At 43.0% G+C, this 20,855-nt stretch overlaps 1 protein-coding gene across 3 annotated transcripts in view; it reads left to right on the forward strand.

The window, feature by feature from the left end:
- Positions 1 to 20,855, forward strand: part of BTBD8 (BTB domain containing 8) — a 67,462-nt gene that overhangs the window by 12,362 nt on the left and 34,245 nt on the right. For all 3 annotated transcript variants that reach the window (XM_090047087.1, XM_090047088.1, XM_090047089.1), the window contains 2 exons: positions 10,964 to 11,244; positions 12,528 to 12,645. In XM_090047087.1, coding sequence (XP_089903213.1) covers positions 10,964 to 11,244; positions 12,528 to 12,645 — 399 coding nt within the window. The remainder of the gene's footprint in view (positions 1 to 10,963; positions 11,245 to 12,527; positions 12,646 to 20,855) is intronic.

Genomic DNA, 20,855 nt, shown 5'->3' on the forward strand with positions numbered 1-20,855 from the left:
TGTCTTGATATTTATTCACTTATAAAAACAACTTTTAGATTTACTGAACCTAGAAAAAAGAATGTAGAATTTAGTCTAGCGCATTTTTAAATCCATGTGGTCTCTCTTCCATAAGTTTTAGTCCCAATAGTACAGGTACTAGGAGACAATAACATTCAAATAAAGTAGAAGTAATACATTAGAACAGATGCCAAAAAATGTAATTGTGGCACTTCCTGCCATGGGGTTTTGACACTTAACATCAATATTGGACTCAGAATAGAGGTCAGTGGGTGGACCTTGCTATGTTCTTACAATTCTCAGTCAACCTCTAGACAAGCATAATCTTTATTTTACTAATTGCATGCTCTAAAATGATCTTCTGAGGACTGCAGTCCCAGGACAACCTCTACTTCGTAAATTTAACTTCAGGCTGCTGCTACTGCTACAGACTTTGAGACTACCCTACAGCATCATTCCCATGGCATTATCGTTCATTTAATCATTCTTCACATATACCTCTTCTTAGTGTTGTTGCTATCTGTCATAATACTTTATGTACTTAGATAAAAAGAAACATCCGGAAGATGGAGTGTCTGTCAGAATTACCGAATCTTCAGATAATATTACTGAAAATAATGGTTATTTCTATTTTTGTATCTAATTAATTTAGCCCTTTCTTGCATGCCTGAGTTATCAAAAAGCCGTTAAACCAAATATAGCAGATTCAGTTCTGCTTTTGAATATATGGATTTTAGAATATTTATTTTTTAAACGTTAAAAAGAACTTAACTCAGTTCAGAATCCATACATGTTGGATTATATATAAAAGTAAAACTATAATGTAAGAATTAAAATGGGAAATTTATTTTGGACAACTTGTGCATAAAATGACTTTATTTCTTAATTACGGGCCTGGCCACCAGTAGATAATAACTTCTTTTCAGAAAATAAGCCCCTTAAAATAAATCCTCCATTGAACTTTTCTTGAGCTGATGTTAGCAGAACTCACTTGCTGTGCACAAGGATTGTCTGTGGCTCTTGCACTGTAGTGGTATCTATGTGCGTGTATAGACGAAACAGGGGCCCTATATTGAAGCAGTGGGTTTTAAAAAAACACTGCTTCAATTTAGGGTTGATTTAAACCTCCATGTCATGCATGTGACCTGCCTCTTGGGCGGGAAGGAGAGGGTGAGCTGCTGACAGGTGGAACCGTCCCTGGGCTGCAAGGGGGCTGGTGTTTCCCTCTACGGCTGGCTCCCCCCCCAGGCAGCACTTGTGCACAGGCACCAAGCTTGGGCGGTCCTGGGGGGCACTGCAGCTTCAGAAGGAAGCACCAGGCCCCCGTGCAGCTCAGGCAGGCAGACAGGCTCTAGGGGGTGGTGGTGGAAATCAGGCTTGCTGCTTTTCTTGGGTGGAGCAGTTTTAGTTTGCTGCTCCCAGTGGCAACAACATAGCAGGTGCATGGGGATGAGAGTGCTGGTGCACCCCCTGACAGCCCACACTTCCCGCTTAGGTGACGGGCAGGTGGAAGCACCAGTGCCCCCCCTGGAACCACCAGCCGGGGAGTGGGAGCACCGGACAAAGTGCTGTGGCCACTTACCAGTTGGGACTATCGTCTGTTGGGGACCCCCCCCCCCCCGGTCGCTGACTGGTCACTGGGGGGTTGGGGCACATGACTAAGGTGGCACCAGTGACCCATGGCTGCGCCTCAAGTAATTTAAGGTGCATTATGCCACCATGTTTCCCACAGCGGCTGGAATTAATGTGCAATACGCCACCAAGGCATGCAAACACTGACACCATTAAAGCGGTGCAAAAGCATTTCACCTGCTTTATAGCGTCATGCACACACACCTTGTGTTTCATCTACACACGGCCTTTGCTTCAGTGCTGACTCCCCCTCCCCCCATGCTCAGGGTTGTGCTGTGTTATATTTTATGATGAGGGATGCACAGTGCAGTACTAACTTAAGAGATGGGTTGTCACAACATCACTGGATTATATTTCCTGTTGCTTCTAGCATATTTAGTTGGCATGGAGCAACCCAGTCCTTTTGCCTTCAAGTTAGTACAACAGTTAAGGTAAAAAGAAGCTTCATGAGCTTTGAACACTATTATTGTTTGACTTTAAAAAATGATGCAGTGACAATGCACTTTCCAAGTTACAAAAGTCCACAGGATCTTATGCAAAAAGACCCTACAGATTAAAATTACACCGATGTGAAAAAGAAGTCTGTCTTGTGTCTTTTGCTGTAAATGTTGGTAACTTACTATTTGATTTCCCTTTATCTTCATTTTTTAGTTTTCTTTCCTCCCTTCTCTACTCTTAGCAGTTATTTCAGAAAAGGCTGATAGTCATTTTGCTCAATACTGTGGGATTCTGAAAGTATTGTGAGCTTTGTATGTGTTTTATATTTAATCATTGTCACAATATGTGATAATATACTAGTGAAAAAAAATCCTAAAATTAATTTAATTCCTCATAGTAGTGCTGATGACAGGGGAGAAAAGCTCTCCCAGCTTTCCCCAGCAAACAAACAAAATTAGATCTACTTTATGAAGTTTGAGCATAGGAAATTTGTTTAGCTGAAATTTCATAACCATATATCTATTGAATTGTGGAAGTCAAAGCACTGTGAAGATTGTTCAATGAAAAATAACGGAAAAATTAAAAACATATATTTGCACACTGTTTAATTTATTGGATACGAGCATAATATGGTAAACTTTCTACACTGAACACAGGCTAATTAAGTTGTAGCTAAAAAAAGACAGCAAGGCTATATCAAACCCTAACTTCAGATTTACTGCAGTATCTAGGGGAAACATTTCACAACTGAATTTTTTTTCCCCTCAGTGAAAACAGGTTTCAAATGTGCTATTTCTAAAAATGAACAGAATGCCTTAAATGAACAGCATGCCGAACTTTGAGAGGTGAAAACATTTGAGAATAACTTTACTCTCTATGTATATTAATCTACAAAATACAGAAAAAAATCTTATTTTGCAATTTCTTAGTTGGTCTAATAAAAGGTATCATTTCTGAACCAAGAATTCTAGAGTTTTGCATTTCCTTTTGCTGTACAAAGGAGTTATTTAGTCTTCTCTTTCTTGCTAGAATTTTTACCTAACTCCATTTGATGGGGGTGTGTGTGTGTCCATAAATTTTTGCATTAGGAAGTAAGAAGGGAGGGCGAATTAAAAGTGGAAGTAAAATAAAATAAGTCTTTCTATTTAGAGCTCCTGATTCTCTATTGAAAATTGAGAACTGAACTATTTAGTAGCAATATATTCGGTATACATTTGAACATATAAGGCTTTGTCTATGGTCGAATCATTGAAACTTTCCGAATTGAATCGGAAGCTTCCAATTCAATTTAGAGAGATTAATGGGTCTCCTGATTTGATTCAAATTCAAAGATTTGGCCACCAAATTGGGCCGAATCTCCTCCAGATTGAATCGGCGACTGAAGCACAGCCCTAGTTAATAGCATATCACATGAAATGGAAACACTTATCTCAAGGAGTGAGTTACGTTAGTATGACTGTTCTGGTAAGATGCAAAATCTGGGAAGGACTCCTTTGTAGGTAGCAGGACCAAAGAGAAATTATCACTTTTGTGGATGGGTGATGCAACTACCTAATAGTGACTTGGGTCTAGTTTCATCAAGAGAGGTTTGCCAGCCTAGCTATCCCCTCAAATAATTATGCCATCAAGCCGTTTAAGGTAGATATAGCTTAAATGGGCAAAGCATTTTAATGCTAGTATAACTATCCTCATACTAACATTTTTACAACCATAGAATGCCCACTGTCTTGCATCGCCAGCATTACTATAAAAGCAAAACTATGCCTTACTACATACCTACATGTACTGAATTTAGGTAAAATGCAGTATTCTAGATCAATTATAAAAAACATTTCACTGTTAATATATCTATGTTGTATAGTTGTAGGAGTCGTGCATTCTTTTTTGTTATCCAAAATCACTGTTGAAAAACCTAGTGGTCAATGTCTGTACAATTCTAAGTGAAGGAAAAGAATCTATGTTATGTCTGTCCACTTATTTTTCTCCCCAAGGAAATGGCCTACTACCTAGGGGCCACTCAGATGTTTTGATAATACTTTCCATGCTGTCAATATTTGACTGGCCCTGGAGAAAGGTAGCAAGAAATCACTGCAAAAGCACCTTGTCCATACATGTTGCAGATCCGTGTACTGAGACATTCTTGCTGTTTATTTTTATGAAGAAATGAGACATTTACTTTTTCAGGTTTATCTTCTTAAATATACTATCTCAAATTGCTGTTTACTATAGAGCCTGAATTTAATAAAAGAAAATCCTGTGTCCTAAAATTGAAATAGAATTATGCAATAATGTAATGCTCATATCTGGTTTCAGATACCCTTTCCACAACTTCCTAATGTTATGGACAGAATCAAACAATCTGAAAGCCTGGTTTTTTTAATTATTCCCTGATTAGGCTTTTGAAGTATTGAATATTGAGTCTCTTGAATAAAGCAGTCTAAGAAAAATAGAGATTAAGAGCAAAGACAATAAGTGAATTTGAATTGGTTCTGTAGGCTTCCTTATGCCATGCTATTATCTTTGAATGGAGCAGTTTCATTGAAGACAGATGATGTATAGGAGAGCCTGTAATGTTTTCACTTAAACTATTCCAAGTTTGATGTTAGAAAAATAGTTTTCTACTTAGACACCATCCTAAAACCCTTAGCTTAAATGAACTGCTAATAATTGCAACTAGAATCTTTTGGGAAAGTAACTTAAAGGACAAATGCATACCCACTGTTTTCCAGAAGAAATTTGGAGAAATACAGTTCAATTCAGTATCTTACAATGCAAGCTTAGAGCACTTATCAAAAATATTTTTATAATTATAGAAAAGTAGAGCTGGAAAGGACCTCTGGAGTTCATGAGTCTAACCCCCTGCTTGAGACAGAATGAACCAAACCATCCCATACAAGCTGTTGTCTTGCCAATTTCTAAAACTATGCAGTCAAACCTTTTGCACAGTGAGAAGTCATATTATCTAAAGACACCAGAAGCACCCTAACCTGCCACAAGTAAAGCAGGGGATGAGAGCTGTCATTGTCCTGCTGCTACAAGGATTGTTAAAATGCACTTGAGAAATCCAGTGAAGAGGGCCACATGGCAAAAAAACAACACGAACTCAAAATCTGTCCCAGTCTGACCTCAAGGTAAAATTCCTTCCTAATCCCAAATGTGGTGATTGGTTTGACCCTGAGCAGAAGGGTAAGACTCTCTAACTGGGTACCTCCTGGTTTTAGTCCTGGCAGGAGTGCCGGCACACTCCAGTCAAAATCCCCCGCCTTGGCTGCAGCCAGTACCCAATTCCTCACCTTCTGAGGAAGGTGGGGAAAAACTGACACATTTAGCATCAGGAGATGGAAAAAAATCATTTCTGGCCCCATAAAGCAATCACCAAGACCCAGAAGTATCCAAAAAAAAATTAAACATCTTTCATTCTGCTCTGCAGCATGGGGACATTGAACGTAATTCCACACATCACAACCTCCAGCTGGATGGTCAGAACTCCTTTTTCTATATCCCTCCTGCTTTAATCGTATTTCATAACTAAGCTGTTTGTGGAGCTTCACTTCATTCTCATGCTGAGTGTGGTCCTCCCCACCTTCTCTAGGCTGTAGAGTTCTTATTATCTCCCAGTAATCTGCAGGTATTTGGGGAAGGGAAGGAGCAGGCTCATGGACTTCAGAGACTGCTCTTTGCTGCTTCTCCATCCTCTTCTTGAGAACCTCTAGTGATGGAAATTCTACAACTTCCCGAGGCAGCCTATTCTACTACCTTACTGTTCAAACAGTGAAGAAGTTTTTCCTGATATTCAATTTAAATCTATTTGATGCACATTCAAGCAATTGGTAGTTATGCTGTCTTCAGCAATGGAAAAAAAAAGTATTCTCCCTCTTTATAGCAGTCTTCTAGATATTTTAAGACTGCTATCCTATCCCCTCTTAACCTCCTTTTTTGCAAGCTGAACATGCCTATTTATTTCATGTTTTCATACAGCTTGCCTTCCAAGCCCTGTATAATTTTTTGCAGAGCCTCTGAAGTGAATAAAAGGAGCTGTGTACCCAGCATGCAGAGAGAGGCATTGGGGTACGAAGAAGGGGCTGGGAAGAGCTGTCCAGCAGGTGGAGCCAGTGCCCCAAATAACCCCAAAGACTCCCTTGCTGAGATTGATGCCTCAGCCCCATTTGGTGCACATATCGGTGCATGGAGCTCAGACTCTGGGAGCCACTCAAGGCGGCTCAGGTCTGCAACCCCTGGCAAGCGGCCAGGGCACAGTGCAGAGATCGTTGCATGGAAGATCCAGGAGTGGATCGTAACTCAGGGAGCCATTTTCAAGTGGCTCAAGTCCCCACAGCCAGGCAATTGACGCAGGGGCCCAAGACCTGATCGAGCCCCAAAGCCTCCAATCTTTGGCAGAAGGATGTGCCTTGTGGTGCACATGTCAGTGCATGGGGCCATGAGCCCACTATGTAGTGGGAGAGAGCCTGGACAGCATAGGGCCACCCCTATCTGGAAGAAGCCGCCAAACTGGGACAGCCAGAGATAGCCCCAACCTCGCCAGGAGTCGTGAGTTGTCGGGAAAAGGGGGTCTCCCACAGGGGAGGGAGCCCTCAGGAGGGAACCAACAAAGGCCCCTTCAGGGTAAGAGGTGTCTGACGCAGTCCACAAGAGGTAGGAAGGCCCAGGCATTGTTCTTCTCCCTGGCAAGTCACAGCAGGGCTCCTCAAAGTTGAAAAGGGAAGCCCAGGTATGCCAGTGGTGCTGGGTACCTCTAAGGAGGAGAGAGCGCCTTATATTTTGTTATATTTTGGGTTATTATGATCAAACTTTCCATGATGCATCAAAGTCTAAACTTTACCAATTAATTCCTAGCTAATGTCCTTCATTAAACAGTCAACAGTTACCTGCTGTCAGCTTGTGTTTGAATATTGTTGTGCTTACCTGTTCCAGGACCCGATTACTCACCTGTGCTGGGTGTTGACTGTTTGCCTTTACCTTCATTTTCCCTTACTAGGACTGGTCACTTACCTGTGAGGACTCGATAGCCACTGGTGGTGGTACCCTTTCCTGGCTATTTGTCGAATGTGATTATATGTAAAATCATACTGTAAATATTTACTATTCATTTAAGGGTCTTATCTATATTTATACATATATATTAATAAACTTGTACATAGTTAAGTTACATGTCCTGGCCTGGCTCTATGGAAAAATAGAGGGAACTAATTCAGAGGCAGCCAGATCCCTCTCACAGCACAACTGCCTGACTACTTATCCCTTCCATTTGAGGGTGGGGCACAACCTCGGGTGTACCCAGGCTACAGTAGTCAGTGTAGCCCTCCACGGGTTGGAAGAAATTTGTATCTTCCTATCTTCTCTAACTGAGATGACTGTTTGATAAAAACAAGTAGTAGCTCCCAAATGAAGTCTCAACCCAAATACTATTTCAGGTTTCCTGGGATTACAGAGTTTCTAATAGATATAAACAGTATTCATCTGACTTTAACCCAGAGTTTAGAATGGGGACAGCAGCATACAGCTCTCAGCTGCCCAGGCCCAGCACAAAGACCCCACTGTCAGGAACACCACCGAAGCTCCCCAGCCTGTGTCAAACCGAAGCCAGGTTTTCCCACCCATAGTTCCCAAAGTTGCCAGTCACTACTTTAGAATGCCTTGTGGTCATTTTCAGAACAGGCTTGGACAGAATGTTTGCTTCTGCTCCATAGATTTGCACATCAAAAAAACTATAAAATCAAACAAGGACTTCTAGCAGAGGGTTTTTAGGGAACCTCTCCAAAAACCTTGGCTAATGAGAAGTGAGGGTAAAAGCACGACGTTAATAAATGAACAAAGCAAAATTAAACAAAGCAAAATTAACTTTAAAGAAGTCATAGGATTCATGTGTCTTCCTGAGTTAATCTTACAAATAACTTTGTATATTGTCAACGCACTTTTTAAGGGTAGGGTATGTGTTTTATTATCAATCTGTTCCCTTATTCTTTGGTAGGCGGGTACCCTACCAATTTTGGAAAGCAGAATTCAGTGTTAATGGTCTTACCAGCTGCCCAATGAGCTGGCGAATTGAGACCACTAGTTTCTTATCAATAATGCATTCAACAGGGAAGATTAAAATTGGTCACCCTCAAAGCCATGTCTTTAATACTTGTTTGATATGATATAAATCAACAAAAAACAACCTCCCTCAAATGTTTCAAATGTGGGGGGAGGTGCCCCACCCTCAAATGTTTCCAAAAAAGGTATTACAAAGAAACAGGGCTGATCTGTGTGACTGTGTTAAGACAAAAGAAAGGGTTTTTGAACCTGAAAGCTTGCTTAAAAATTGTTCTCCAACTATTTAAGTTGGTCTAATAAAAGATATCAGATTCACCCAGAGAACCCTATCTGCCAATGCAGAACATGGAAATTCACTCTCAAACATAGCACACAGTTGTTGATTCATCTTTTTAACAGTTTTAAGGGAGTTCTAACAATGTCATTGAGAAATATAGAGCTTGAGGGCCTGTATTACTCATTTTCCTACAGACTAGACTAAAGAAGTGCACATCTCACTAGAGCAGAAAAGGTTTGTGTTAATTTGACACTTGGTACAAAGCAGTTTAGGTAAATTGCTGCTTGTTGTTCCTTCTCAGTTGCATCCTTTAAATAAAAGTTGCTGCAGAGTTGTGCTTTGCTATAGTGGGGCTAAGAGAGGTCCCGTAGTGTCATTTTAGACATGACGAGACTGCAAACAGTAAGATTTTCCTTCTGGAAAAGAATAGCTAAAAGGATTTGAATGACGTAAACTAAATTTATGAAGGCCATAGTGAAAACCATTTAATCTCTCCAAATCACATAAAAACAAGGGGATCTTCTGTGAAACTGAAGGAGGGTAACTTCAAAGTATAAAAAAAGAGATACTCTTATGTAGCATATAGCAGTACCTCTACTTCGTTTCATTCCTCCATTTTCTGGTGTTGTGTCTGCATTGCTCTTATGTCTTTGGTAGGTAAATTAAGAATGTTTTATTGGAATCTAGGGAAATTACCATATTTTCTTGCATACAACACCCAAATAAAATACACATCTTTTTGTTGGATGACAAAATATAAAGAAAAAGTTTTTTCCAGGGTCATGACCAGCTGTATGGCATAGGGTGCATCTACACATGCCATTAAGGTCATGTGATAAACTCCAGTGCAGTTCACACTGAAGAAAACTGCTCCTAGGCACAGTGTTTACGCATGCAGCTGGGACTGCAGCACTTTGAGCTGGGGTGGAGAAGCCTTGGGCTCCAGATGGTGGCGTCAGGCAGCAGAGGGGCTGGCTGGGACACAAGAGTGCTAAAGTACGGGGCTAGGCTGCAGGCAACCCCCCTGCACTTTAGCACACTTGTGCCCCAGCCAGCTCCTGTCTTGGTCTACATATATGCATTTCAGCAGAGTAAATTACTATCCTACAGTGGAGTTAATTTACTGCACCCTAATACCAGCGCATGTGTAGATTGTGACACTTTACTGCGGTGCTAATTGGTCAGCTCTGCAGTAAAGTGCACCTCTAAATGCACCCATTGAGTAAATCTTTCTGGAAATACAGAACACCCAGGTGGTGTGGCATCCTAGAGACCACTCTGGGTAAGGCATCAGGAACTGTCTGATATCTATCCCACCCTCCCTCCACCCCCCCAGCTGCTATTCCATGCTGATACCCTTCCACCACACAACAGATACTCCCTGTTGCATTGGCACCCCCAGGGTGGGGATAGGGAGTGGAAGCTAAAGAAGGAAGGAGGAGCCTAGAGACTCCCAACAGCAGGAAGAAGAGAGCAATGAGGCAGCACCTACACCAGGAGCCCAGAGGTTGCAGTTTAATCCTTCAGGGACAGAATGCAGTCTGCTAATTTGACAGCCCTGCTTTAAGTTTAGGACCCATTAGAGGAAATATCATTTATTTTTTCACTTTCCTTGCTCTTAAAGGCAAGTTTGTACACACTTCAGAAGAAATAATTTAATCAATTCTCAGTTAGAAGGACAGCAGGTTCAAAGCACCATTTTCCCAATATTAGCAAAAATCCAGTTTGTAACTGAGTGGTATTTAAACACAAATCAGATATATCTATAAGTACAACTGTGCTGAACTTAGATAAGTAACTATAAGCCTTAAGCTATGCTTTGCTAGTTCTTTTATCTGAATTAGTATATGCATAAAACTACAGATAAAATCTGTGCTCTGTGGATCATCCTCTTATACTCTATCCCATCTGTACAAGTGGAGTAGCTTTTCCAAATACAAGATCATCAAACGTACACTATAGACTCTTAAAGCCTTGTATCCAAAACTAATATATTTTACAAGGTAGGTAGGAAAGAAAAGGAAGACTGATATTTCTAGATGGAGAGAGCAAAGCTTTTGGCTGAAAGCAATCTGGGAAATGGGGGGTCATGCTTTCAAATATTTGGTTTTCTTTGCTGCTAGTGTCTAAGCTAGTTCTTTAGAAATCAGTTTTATAAATATAATGATGAAATTAATGGATGATCAAGTGTATTTTGTTTTTGGTCTAACTTGTATGTAGAAACAAGTCAGCTGTCCTTAATAACGGCTGTTAAATGGAGTTAGTTTGAGACGGTTATTGCCAGTAAGTGATAGGGAAGATAGAAGCTTCCTTCTCCAGCCTGTATCTTGAGAACATCAGCACATTTAAAGTTATAGTTTACCATCTTTTAAAACAATGTAGAAACTACATTAATTTTTCAAGGCTTAATTACTAAATGCTTGTATTCAAGTTACAAAATTGTCCATTTTTCTCTGGATAAGCCTTGTATTACCTATGTACTGTATAAACTGTGATATTATTTTAAGCTATTTTTAGAACATTTTTCAAATGGTATGAGTAAAATTGAGTGTAATCTTTTAGGTTTATTTATTCATCTGATAAAAACATTAAAGAGTTTGAGGAAGAGACTCTGAAGAAAAAAGTACTAAAACCCAAAATAACCCCAGAAGATGAAAGTACATCTGATAATCTTCAGAACACTCAGATGTTAGGTGCAAATTGCCTTGGAAGTGATGAAAGTGTGTCTGTTAATTGGAGTTCTCTAAATGGAACTATGGAAAGAGAAATTATGTATTCATCTGATATTGAAGATGAAATTCCAGAAGAAGCCAGTGATGCTGAAGTCCATGTCACCATACCAGGTAACAGAATTCACATCTTGACTTTGCTAGTTACTTGGACATTATATATATATACTGTTTATAGTCCTTGCACTAACAGCATTTAAAAAGATGTGGTAGAGATAGTATCCATTGCATCCAGACCATTGTGTAACAGCACACATTTGGAGAAAGGGGAACATTTTGATTGCTACATCTATTGGGTCTAATGTCTTATACAACAGTGAACTTCAGCTGCTTTGGCATAGTGCTAGAGGAGAAGGATAATCTCTCCTTTCTTTCTGTTAGGGGTGCTTAAACCCCAACCTGTGGAGCTCCTCACAGATCCAGAAATTTGGTGATGGAAAAGTGGTGGTAGTCTTTCCTGACATCCAAATTTCCAGGCCCATTAGGAATCCCAGGCCCTGCATGCTGGATCAGGCACCTAATCCCAGTGCACAGGGTCAGGCAGGAGTGGCACTGGGCCCCAAGGCCTAATCCCAGGGTAGGAAGGGGCAGTGCTGGGGCCCAATCCCAGTGTTTTGGTCTGGGAAGAGGTGGTGCTGGAACCCATGGCCTGATTCTGGCATGCAGGGCTCAGTCTGGCCCACCAGACTGACCGCACGCCACTCATCTGGCCTGTGGGGCCAAAAGGTTGATCACCTTTGTCCTATACATGCATATCTAGTAAAAAGTGGGGGCAGGAACTAGTTATAGAAATTATATAACCATAGCTATTGGTTTTGAATTTCTATAGGTAATTCCTAGTCTTTGCCCTTTATGACAAATTTTAACTTTCAGTTTGCTGACATTGAGTGTCTTGCTACCGATGCAGCCGTGGTATAGATGCAACTAGTACTGACAAAGCTGCATTCTGTACCAGTAAAACTATTTCCCGCCCCCCATGAGTGATACGTACTATATTGGTACAAACAGTTTTGCTGATGTCAGGCAAACTTAAATTTCTTCTGACCTTAGTTTCCTTGAAACTATATACAGTTTTTGTAGAAAGCTGAAGACAGCATATCATTATCATACAAGGTTCTTAACATGAGTATTTTTCTTCCATAGATTTGAAAGAACTTAGAGATACTAGCCTATTATGAATGACACAGAGAATTTATTCTCTGCTTCTACTAGTAAGCTTACCTAAAAAGCCTTTAATCAAATATATCTTTCAGAAGTATTCTGTGTAAAAGCTGTAGCCTGAATGTACAATATCCAGTTTTTTATCATAAGAGATCCATGATTTCAAATGCCTTGAACTGCTTGTAATAGTATAAATTAGAAGAAAATAAAAGTAACTATTTCTTTCACAATTACAGGTCAGTCTGAACTAGAAGCAGCATCTGGTTTAGGAGAAGACTTAATTACATTCTACAAGAAACGTTGTTGTCCAGATATTAATATTTGGATAGAGGGTAAACAATTTCAAGCTCACAGGTACTTAAAGAATTAATAAGTTAACGCTGTAAATGATTTCAATAGTGTAAAGTATTGCTAATTACCACTACCTACATTATTCCTCTATTGATTTAGTATAATATAATTGAGAGTATGCCCTAATTGTCTTCTATTGTTAGAACCATTATAATGGCTTTTCTAGTTTCACCTAAGGGCTAGAGGTGTGCAAAATGGGCTGTATTCAATTCCGATTCAGCCCAAATCAGGTGACAGTGTTTCAATTTGTTAATTCGGATCACAGTCCTGACTCGGTTTGGCCAAATCTAAAGATCGGATGCTGATTCAGAGAATCAGTGATTCAGCCATAGACACAGCTTTAAATGTTATTTCTACATACCTCAAGGTACCAGGTACAGCTCATCAATGCTGAGATGGTGGGGTAGATGGAGTGTTCCACAGGAGCGTGGGGGGGCCCCCTACATGCTCAGCAGCGAACCCGGAAGTGGACTACAAGTATTTCTGGTCCACTTCCAGGTCCGCTGCCAAGTGAGCGGGGGATTCACTCTGCCCTTCCCCCCCCCCCCCCCAATGGCTCCCTGGCTCGGCGATCGGCCACAGGGAGACCCTGGGTGCCCCCCAGACACAAGAGGCCCCAGTCACTGAGCCAGGGAGTGGAGGGAGGGTCTCCTGTGTGCTCTGTGGTAGACCAGAAGTGCTTCTGGTCTACTTCTGGATTTGCCACCAAATGCGCTGGGGACCCCCCTGTGCTCCTGTGGGACACTCCATCTGCCCCAGCATCTCAGCATTCACAAGCCACCTGGTACCTTGAGGTATGTAGAAAAAAACATTTAAAGCTGCATCTATAACCGAATCATCAAATCTCTCCAAATCGATTCAGAGGGTTCCGATTCAATTCAGAAAGATTAAAGGGTCTCCGTATTGATTTGGAGATTTGGCCGCCGAATCGGGCCAAGTCTCCACCAGATCGAATCAGTGACCAAAGCTTTGCACAGCCCTACTAAGGGCTAGTAGTATTTTGGTAGTAGTGGAAATGATTCCTTGGCATATAACTGTAATTTTTCTACTGATCTAGAAAATATACTATCCCTTTAATGTAGTAGCTCTGGGTTTTTATTTTGTGTGTATTCTAAGATAAATTTAAAGGAGAATCAGCCTGCAATATATCATATTTTTTGCATGCATCATGCCCCCAAATAAAATATGCACCTTGTTTTTGGAAGGCAGAATGTAGCAAAAAAGACTTTTTCCAGAGTTGTGGTGAACTGTGTGACATAGAATAAATCCTCCTGGAAACACAGAGCATCTAGGAGGTGTGGACCTGTGGAAACAGTTTGGGTGAGGCAGCAGGAACTTCCTGGTGTGGTAGAATGTGTCCTGGGATGTCATACTTCCTGGACAGTGGCCACATCCTCACATGCATGGACATTTGGTTTCCCAGGGACAATTAGTAGCGGCACACCTTGTGCCACTGCTAGTTGTCCCTGGGGAATGCCTGTGCCATTGTGCCCTCTGGCGTGCAACAAGTTACCTCAGGTGGGGTAGAGGAAGTCGGGGCCAGCACTGGGCTGGCCCCAGCAGCCTTACCTCAGATCCCTCTGGAGCTACAGCAGCAGCAGTCCTAATGGTGCTGCAGACCTGTCTGCGGTGTCACATACTGCACAGCCCTACTAGTTTGGACGGGGCCTCTGTGTTTCCAGGAGGGCTTCATCTAGCTGCATTCACACATTCAAATAACTTGGGAGAATTCTCTCAGTTTTTGTTCTCCACGAGAAACTTACCCAGAGCTGCATGTTTAGACATTCAAACACTGGTGACCTGAAGAGTAGGGAGCTTGCAGCCAGGGGGAGGCCCTGTGCCATACATCTCAGCATGGTCTGCAGGCTTCCTTGGTCTGCCTGTTAGCAGATCACTGCAATGCATAGGGCAGCCCTGATTGGGTGATTCAGACTGCCTATGGTTATCCTGTTTTCCCCTGCAGCACAATATGGGGATTGTGAAAGAGGAGGGGCAGACTGAAGTGCTCGGGGTAAGAATACATGAAGGTCGTGGGGAAAGGGACTTAATGGTGCGTGTCTACTACAGACCACCAACCAGGGGGAAGAGCTGGACCGAGAATTCTCAGGTCAGCTCACAGAGGCAGTTAAATCAAGGAATGTGGTCATCATGGGTGACCTAAACTACCCAGACATTTGCCTGCAGGAGCAGGTCTGACCGCTCATGTAGGTTCCTAGCCGAGATACAGGACCTCCACCTAACACAGGAGGTGCACGGTCCCACCAGGGGAAATGCCTTGCTGGATCTGGTCCTGGCCACAGGCAACGACCCGGTGAGAGGACTGTGGGTTCTCAACCACCTGGGTGATTAGCAATCATTGTCTACTGAAATTCACTATCCAGCGCAGGGTGTCAAAGGCCTGCAGCAAGGCAGTAGCCCTTGACTTCAGGAGAGCTGATTTCAATGAGTTAAGGAGATTAGTTGGAGAGGCGCTGAGGTCCCAGAGGGTAGGAGAGTTGGGAGTCCAAGACAAGTGGTCGTTCCTTAAGGAGACAATCCTCTGTCACCCTTTGGTCTCGGTTCCAACACGAATCAAAGGGGGCAAGAGTGCTCAGAAGCCCTCATGACTCACCAAAGGCATTCAGGAACATCTGAAAGCTAAAAAGGAGGCATACATCCGGTGAAAGGGAGGGTCTGTCACCAAGGAGGATTATACCTCCGTTACTTGAGACTGTAGGGGGGCTGTTAAGAAAGCTAAGGCGGAGACAGAACTAGGACTAGTGACCAGGATCAAAGATAACAAGAAGTCCTTTTCTAAATGCATAGGGAGTAAAAAAAAAAAAAAAAAAAGGCACCAGGTAACATGGGGTCCCTGCAGGACATGCTTGGCAATCAGATGATAAAGCTGACCTCTTTAACAAATTCTTTGCCTCCATTTTTCTGAGCAGGGACCGGGGACATCTCCCTCACCAGGATTCTGGACGGACTCAAGAGAGACAGCACCAGGCCTAGGGTCAGGGAGGACCTAGTTAGGAACTTCTGGTGGGGTTGGATGTGTTTAAATCAGCAGCTCCAGATGATCTCCACCACAGGGTGCTGAGGGAATTGGCAGGGATAGTTGCTATACCTCTGGCATGGCTTTACAAGCACTCGTGGTGCTCTGGCCAGGTGCCAGAGGACTGGAAAAGGGCCATTGTGGTCCCCATTTTCAAAAAAGGAAGGAGGCCCCAGGTAACTATAAGCCTGTTAGTCTTACCTCAGTCCTGGGGAAGCTCTTTGAGAAAATTATCCAGGAGCACATCTGTGAGGGGTCAGCAGGGGAGATTATGCTCAGGAGCAACCAACGTGTTCATTAGGTCCTGTCAGACCAATCTGGTTGCCTTTTACAACCAGGTCATAAAATCCTTGGATGCAGGAGTCGCATTGCACGTAGTGTTTCTGGACTTTAAGAAGGCCTTTAACACTGTCTCTTACCCCATTCTCATTAAAAAATTAGGCAATGGTAGCGTTGATGCCTACAGTCAGATGGGTCACAAATTGGCTAGAGAGTGGTGGTGGACGGGTCGTTTTCAACCTGGAGGGATGTAGGCAGTGGGGTTCCCCAGGGCTCGGGCCCGCACTGTTCAACATCTTCATCAGTGACTTGGACAAGGGGGTGAAAAGCACCTTGTTCAAATTCGTGGATAACACTAAGATGTGGGGAGAGGTGAGCATGCTAGAAGGGAGGGACAGGCTACAACTAGATCTGGACAGGTTACAGGGGTGGGCAGATGAGAATAGGATGGGATTTAACACTGACAAGTGCAGGGTACTGCACCTAGGGAGAAAGAACCAGCAGCACACCTACAGGCTGGGGAACTCCCTTCTCATCAGCACAGAGGCAGAAAGGGATCTTAGAGTCATTATTGATTCCAAGATGAACATGGATGGACAGTGTGAGGATGCAGTCAGTAAGGTTAACTTCACCTTGTCATGCATCCATAGATGCATTATGAGCAGGTCACCCTCTACACAACAGTAGTCAGGCTGCAGTTGAAGTACTGTGTCCAGTTCTGGGCGCCGCACTTCAGGAGGGATGTGAACAACATGGAGAAGGGTCCAGAGGAGGACCACTCTCATGATCAGGGGGCAGCAGGGCAGGCCTTATGAGGAAAGGCTATGAGACCTGAACCTGTTCAGCCTCCACAAGAGAAGGCTGAGAGGGGATCTGGTGGCCATCTATAAACTTACCAGAGGGACCTGCGGGGAACAGGAGAGTCCCTGTTCCCCTGAACGCTACCAGGAGTAACTAGGAATAATGGCCACAAGCTGATTGAGAGTAGGTTCAGGCTAGACATCAGGTAGGTTGGTTCAGGCTAGACATTGAGAGTAGGTTCGGGCTATTTCACAGTCAGGGCAGCTAGGATCTGGAACCAACTTCCAAAGGAAGTCGTGCTCGTTCCTACCCTGGGGATCTTCAAAAGGAGGCTAGATATTCACCTAGCCGAGGTCATTTGATCCCAGCATTCTTTCCTGCCCATAGCAGGGGGTCGGACTTGATGATCTGCTCAGGCCCCTTCTGACCCTACCAACTATGAAATTGACTGTGAATCCCTACCCTTACTCTTAGGTGGATGCTGCAAAAAGTTGCAGGTAGCATAGGGAATGGAAAAGCACAGGTCTTCCCTATGCAAGCAAGAACTGGCATGTTTGTAGTCCTTAATGGTACAAAAGGATTATAGGTACAATATAGAGAGTGTGGCCTAGTGATTCCAGAGGAACCTGTACTTTAAAGGCTGTGTGTTTTAAGTGTTTTTGAGATGGGAGTTTTCATTGTATTAGATTATCGATTATATTAAAAGCATCTGTGTAGAACACTGTTGGCCACATTTTTCTTTTGATTGCATTCCTGGTAACCCACTGAGGTCAACTGAGAACAGAGTGGTGCACTCTAGTTGTTGATTAATATAGGGGTTCCAGAGTTGGTTGTAGTAGAAAACTTCACTCTCAACCTCTGCCTGTTGCATATTTTTGTATTACTTGCCTCAAAAAAAATCACTTCACAAAAAGTAAGAAGAAAAGTGATAAAAAGAATAATATGATTTTGGGGAGAATTCAGCTTTAGTATTTAAACTTATTGATAGGTATATGAAAAAAATCCAATAATGAGGCAGTATCTCCCTCTTTCTCTAAGACATAAATTAACAATATTTAGGTTTGAAATAGCCTTCCACTTTGCTTGCATTTCATTCATTTTGTATATACATAATTGAAAGATCAGAATTAGAAAAAAAAGGATTTCTTCTCAAGTCAGATCAGTGAAAATGGGAAATAATAATATTGAAATTTAGCAAATTAGATTAGTAAACGTATTATAGAAGATAGAGCATGTGGTAGTTTTTTGGGGGGTGGGTTAAAAGAAAAAAATTGGCATATGCTACACATCTGCAATTCTACATCATCAAAAGGCAGGTTGTTCTGAGAAGCGTAACAGCAGAAACAGAAATTTAATGGAGAAAGAAATCCTGCAAAAAATTTCATCTGCAGAGCTGCTTCAATTTAGGCCATTATCTTGCCTGGAGCAACACATCTAGTCTAGCCAGCATCAGGAAGTGTGGCAGTGAACTGTAGCAACACAAAAGTAGTAAACAAGGACATTCTGAAACTGGCACAATAAATCAGCTGATTGTTTCAGCACTACAGTTTCGAACAGTAGGAGGGGCATGAATGTGAACATGGAAAATTAACTTTGGGTATAAATGCAGTAATGTTTGATCTCAATGAACTTACATCAGCAAACAGTAGGCAGTTTGACAGCTGATCCTGCCATCTCTACTCGTTAGAGTATTCCTTACTCAAGCAGTTTATCCTATAAACAGACTTAAATGAATTATGTTCATGGAGCGAGGAACACTCAATTGAGAGGATTGTAGAATTGTGTGAATTATTGCAAGAGAGCATATTTGCTTTTATGGTCTAGACAGACTGTGTATTAAGACTTGTTGTCCAGACTTATGTGACAAATCATAGGAGTAGGACACATTTACTTCAGGTTTTGGATGCACATGATGCAAAAGTATGTTTTAACACAGTGTGGGGCAGCCCTGCACCTAACTCAAGTGCCCTCCAGTCCTCTTCCCTTGCTTGGTCTGCTACTCTGTTTTCTGTTTCCAGCCCTATGCTCTCTGCCTGATAAGGTGATCTTTCTGCTTCTTTACCTGTGCTCCTTGCCTGATTAGCTGCTTTGCTTTGCTTTCTGCTTCCTGCTCTATCTGCCACTGTGCTACCTATCCCCTCCCCAGTCTGCTGCATGCCATACACACAGGCTGCCTGTGCCACTTGTGGCACTTTTGCTGCTGGTTGACCACCCCTATTTTAACATATAACAAGACAGACCAAAAGAACATGTTTAGATAACATGCAGTTGCCACTTTTCGATTTAGTTAACCCTCTTACCAAACTTACATACTGAGTATCATGCACAATTGGGCTTTACCTTAAAGGTGTTCTGGTCCTGCTCATTGCTGAAGCTTACCATATATTCTCTCAAGCCACAGGCCTCCAAATAAGAAATGCATCTTGTTTTTAGAAGGTAGGAAAAAAGATTTTTCTAGAGTCATGTCCAACTGTTTGACATAATGGCTTCTTGCAGATGTGAGAAAAAAATCTCTTTACCAGAATAAGCAGTGCGTTTCCTCAACTCAGCTCTGCAATGTCAGTATAGATAGGGCATTTCAGCAGGGATTTTTGGCACCTTTATCTAAAGCTGTCAATCAGCTATTAGATAAAAGTGCCAAAAAAGCCCCACTAAAGCACCTGATCTACACTCATAGTTTCATAGTTGGTAGGAGTCGGAAGGGACCTGAGGAGATCATCAAGTCCAACCCCCTGCCATGGCAGGAAAGATTGCTGGGGTCAAATGACCCCATCATGGTGTTCATCCAGCCTCATCTTAAAGACCCCCAGGGTAGGAGCCAGCACCACTTCCCTTGGAAGTTGTTGGTTCCAGATCCTAGCCGCCCTGACAGTGAAGTAGCGCCTCCTGATGTCTAGTCTGAATCTACCCTCTGCCAGCTTGTGACCGTTATTCCTGGTCACTCCTGGTAGTGCTCAGGGGAACAGGGACTCCCCCAATGCCTGCTGGTCCCCCCTGACTAGTTTGTAAATGGCCACTAGATCCCCCCTCAGCCTTCTCTTGTGGAGGCTGAACAGGTTCAGGTCCCGTCAGCCTCTCCTTTGTAGGGCCTGCCCTGCTGCCCCCTGATCATGCGGGTGGCCCTCCTCTGGACCCTCTCCATGTTGTCCACATCCCTCTTGAAGTGCGGTGCCCAGAACTGGACGCAGTACTCCAGCTGTGGCCTGACCAGTGTCGCATAGAGGGGGAGGATCACCTCCTTGGACCTGCTTGAGATGCATCTGTGGATGCATGACAAGGTGTGGTTGGCCTTCCTGACTGCATCCCACACTGTTGGCCCATGTTCATTTTGGCATCAATGATGACTCCAAGATCCTTTTCTGCCTCTGCACTGATGAGAAGGGAGTTCCCCAGCCTGTAGGTATGCTGCTGGTTCTTCCTCCCCAGGTGCATACCTTGCACTTGTCAGTGTTGAATCCCATCCTGTTCTCATCCCCACCCCTGTAACCTGTCTAGGTCTGATTGCAGCCTATTCCTCCTTCTAGTGTGCCCACTTCTCCCCACATCTTAGTGTCATCTGCGAATTTGAACAGGGTGCTTTTTACGCCCCCCCCTCGTCCAAGTCACTGATGAAGATGTTGAACAGTGTGGGCCTGAGGACTGAGCCCTGGGGAACCCCACTGCCCACATCCCTCCAGGTTGAATAAGACCTCATCCACCACACTCTCTGGGTGTGGCCCTCCAGCCAATTAGTGACCCATCTGACTGTGTAGGTATCGACACCACAGTCTCCTAGTTTTTTAATGAGAATGGGGTGAGAGACAGTGTCGAAGCCTTCCTAAAGTCCAGAAAGACTATGTCCACTGCTGACCCCTGCGTCTAAGGATTTTGTGACCTGGTCATAGAAGGCCACCAGGTTGGTCTGACAGGACCTGCCTCTAATGAACCCATGTTGGTTGCCCCTAAGCATAATCTCCCCTGCTGGCCCCTCGTGGACATGTGCCAGGATAATTCTCTCAAAAAGCTTACCCAGGACCGAGGTAAGACTAACTGGCCTATAGTTTCCTGGGTCCTCCTTCCTCCCTTTTTTGAAAATGGGAACCACATTGGCCCTTTTCCA

The sequence above is a fragment of the Crocodylus siamensis genome, chromosome 5, assembly GCF_052110815.1.
Source record: "Crocodylus siamensis isolate JL-2025a chromosome 5, ASM5211081v1, whole genome shotgun sequence".
Taxonomy (NCBI): Eukaryota; Metazoa; Chordata; order Crocodylia; family Crocodylidae; genus Crocodylus; species Crocodylus siamensis.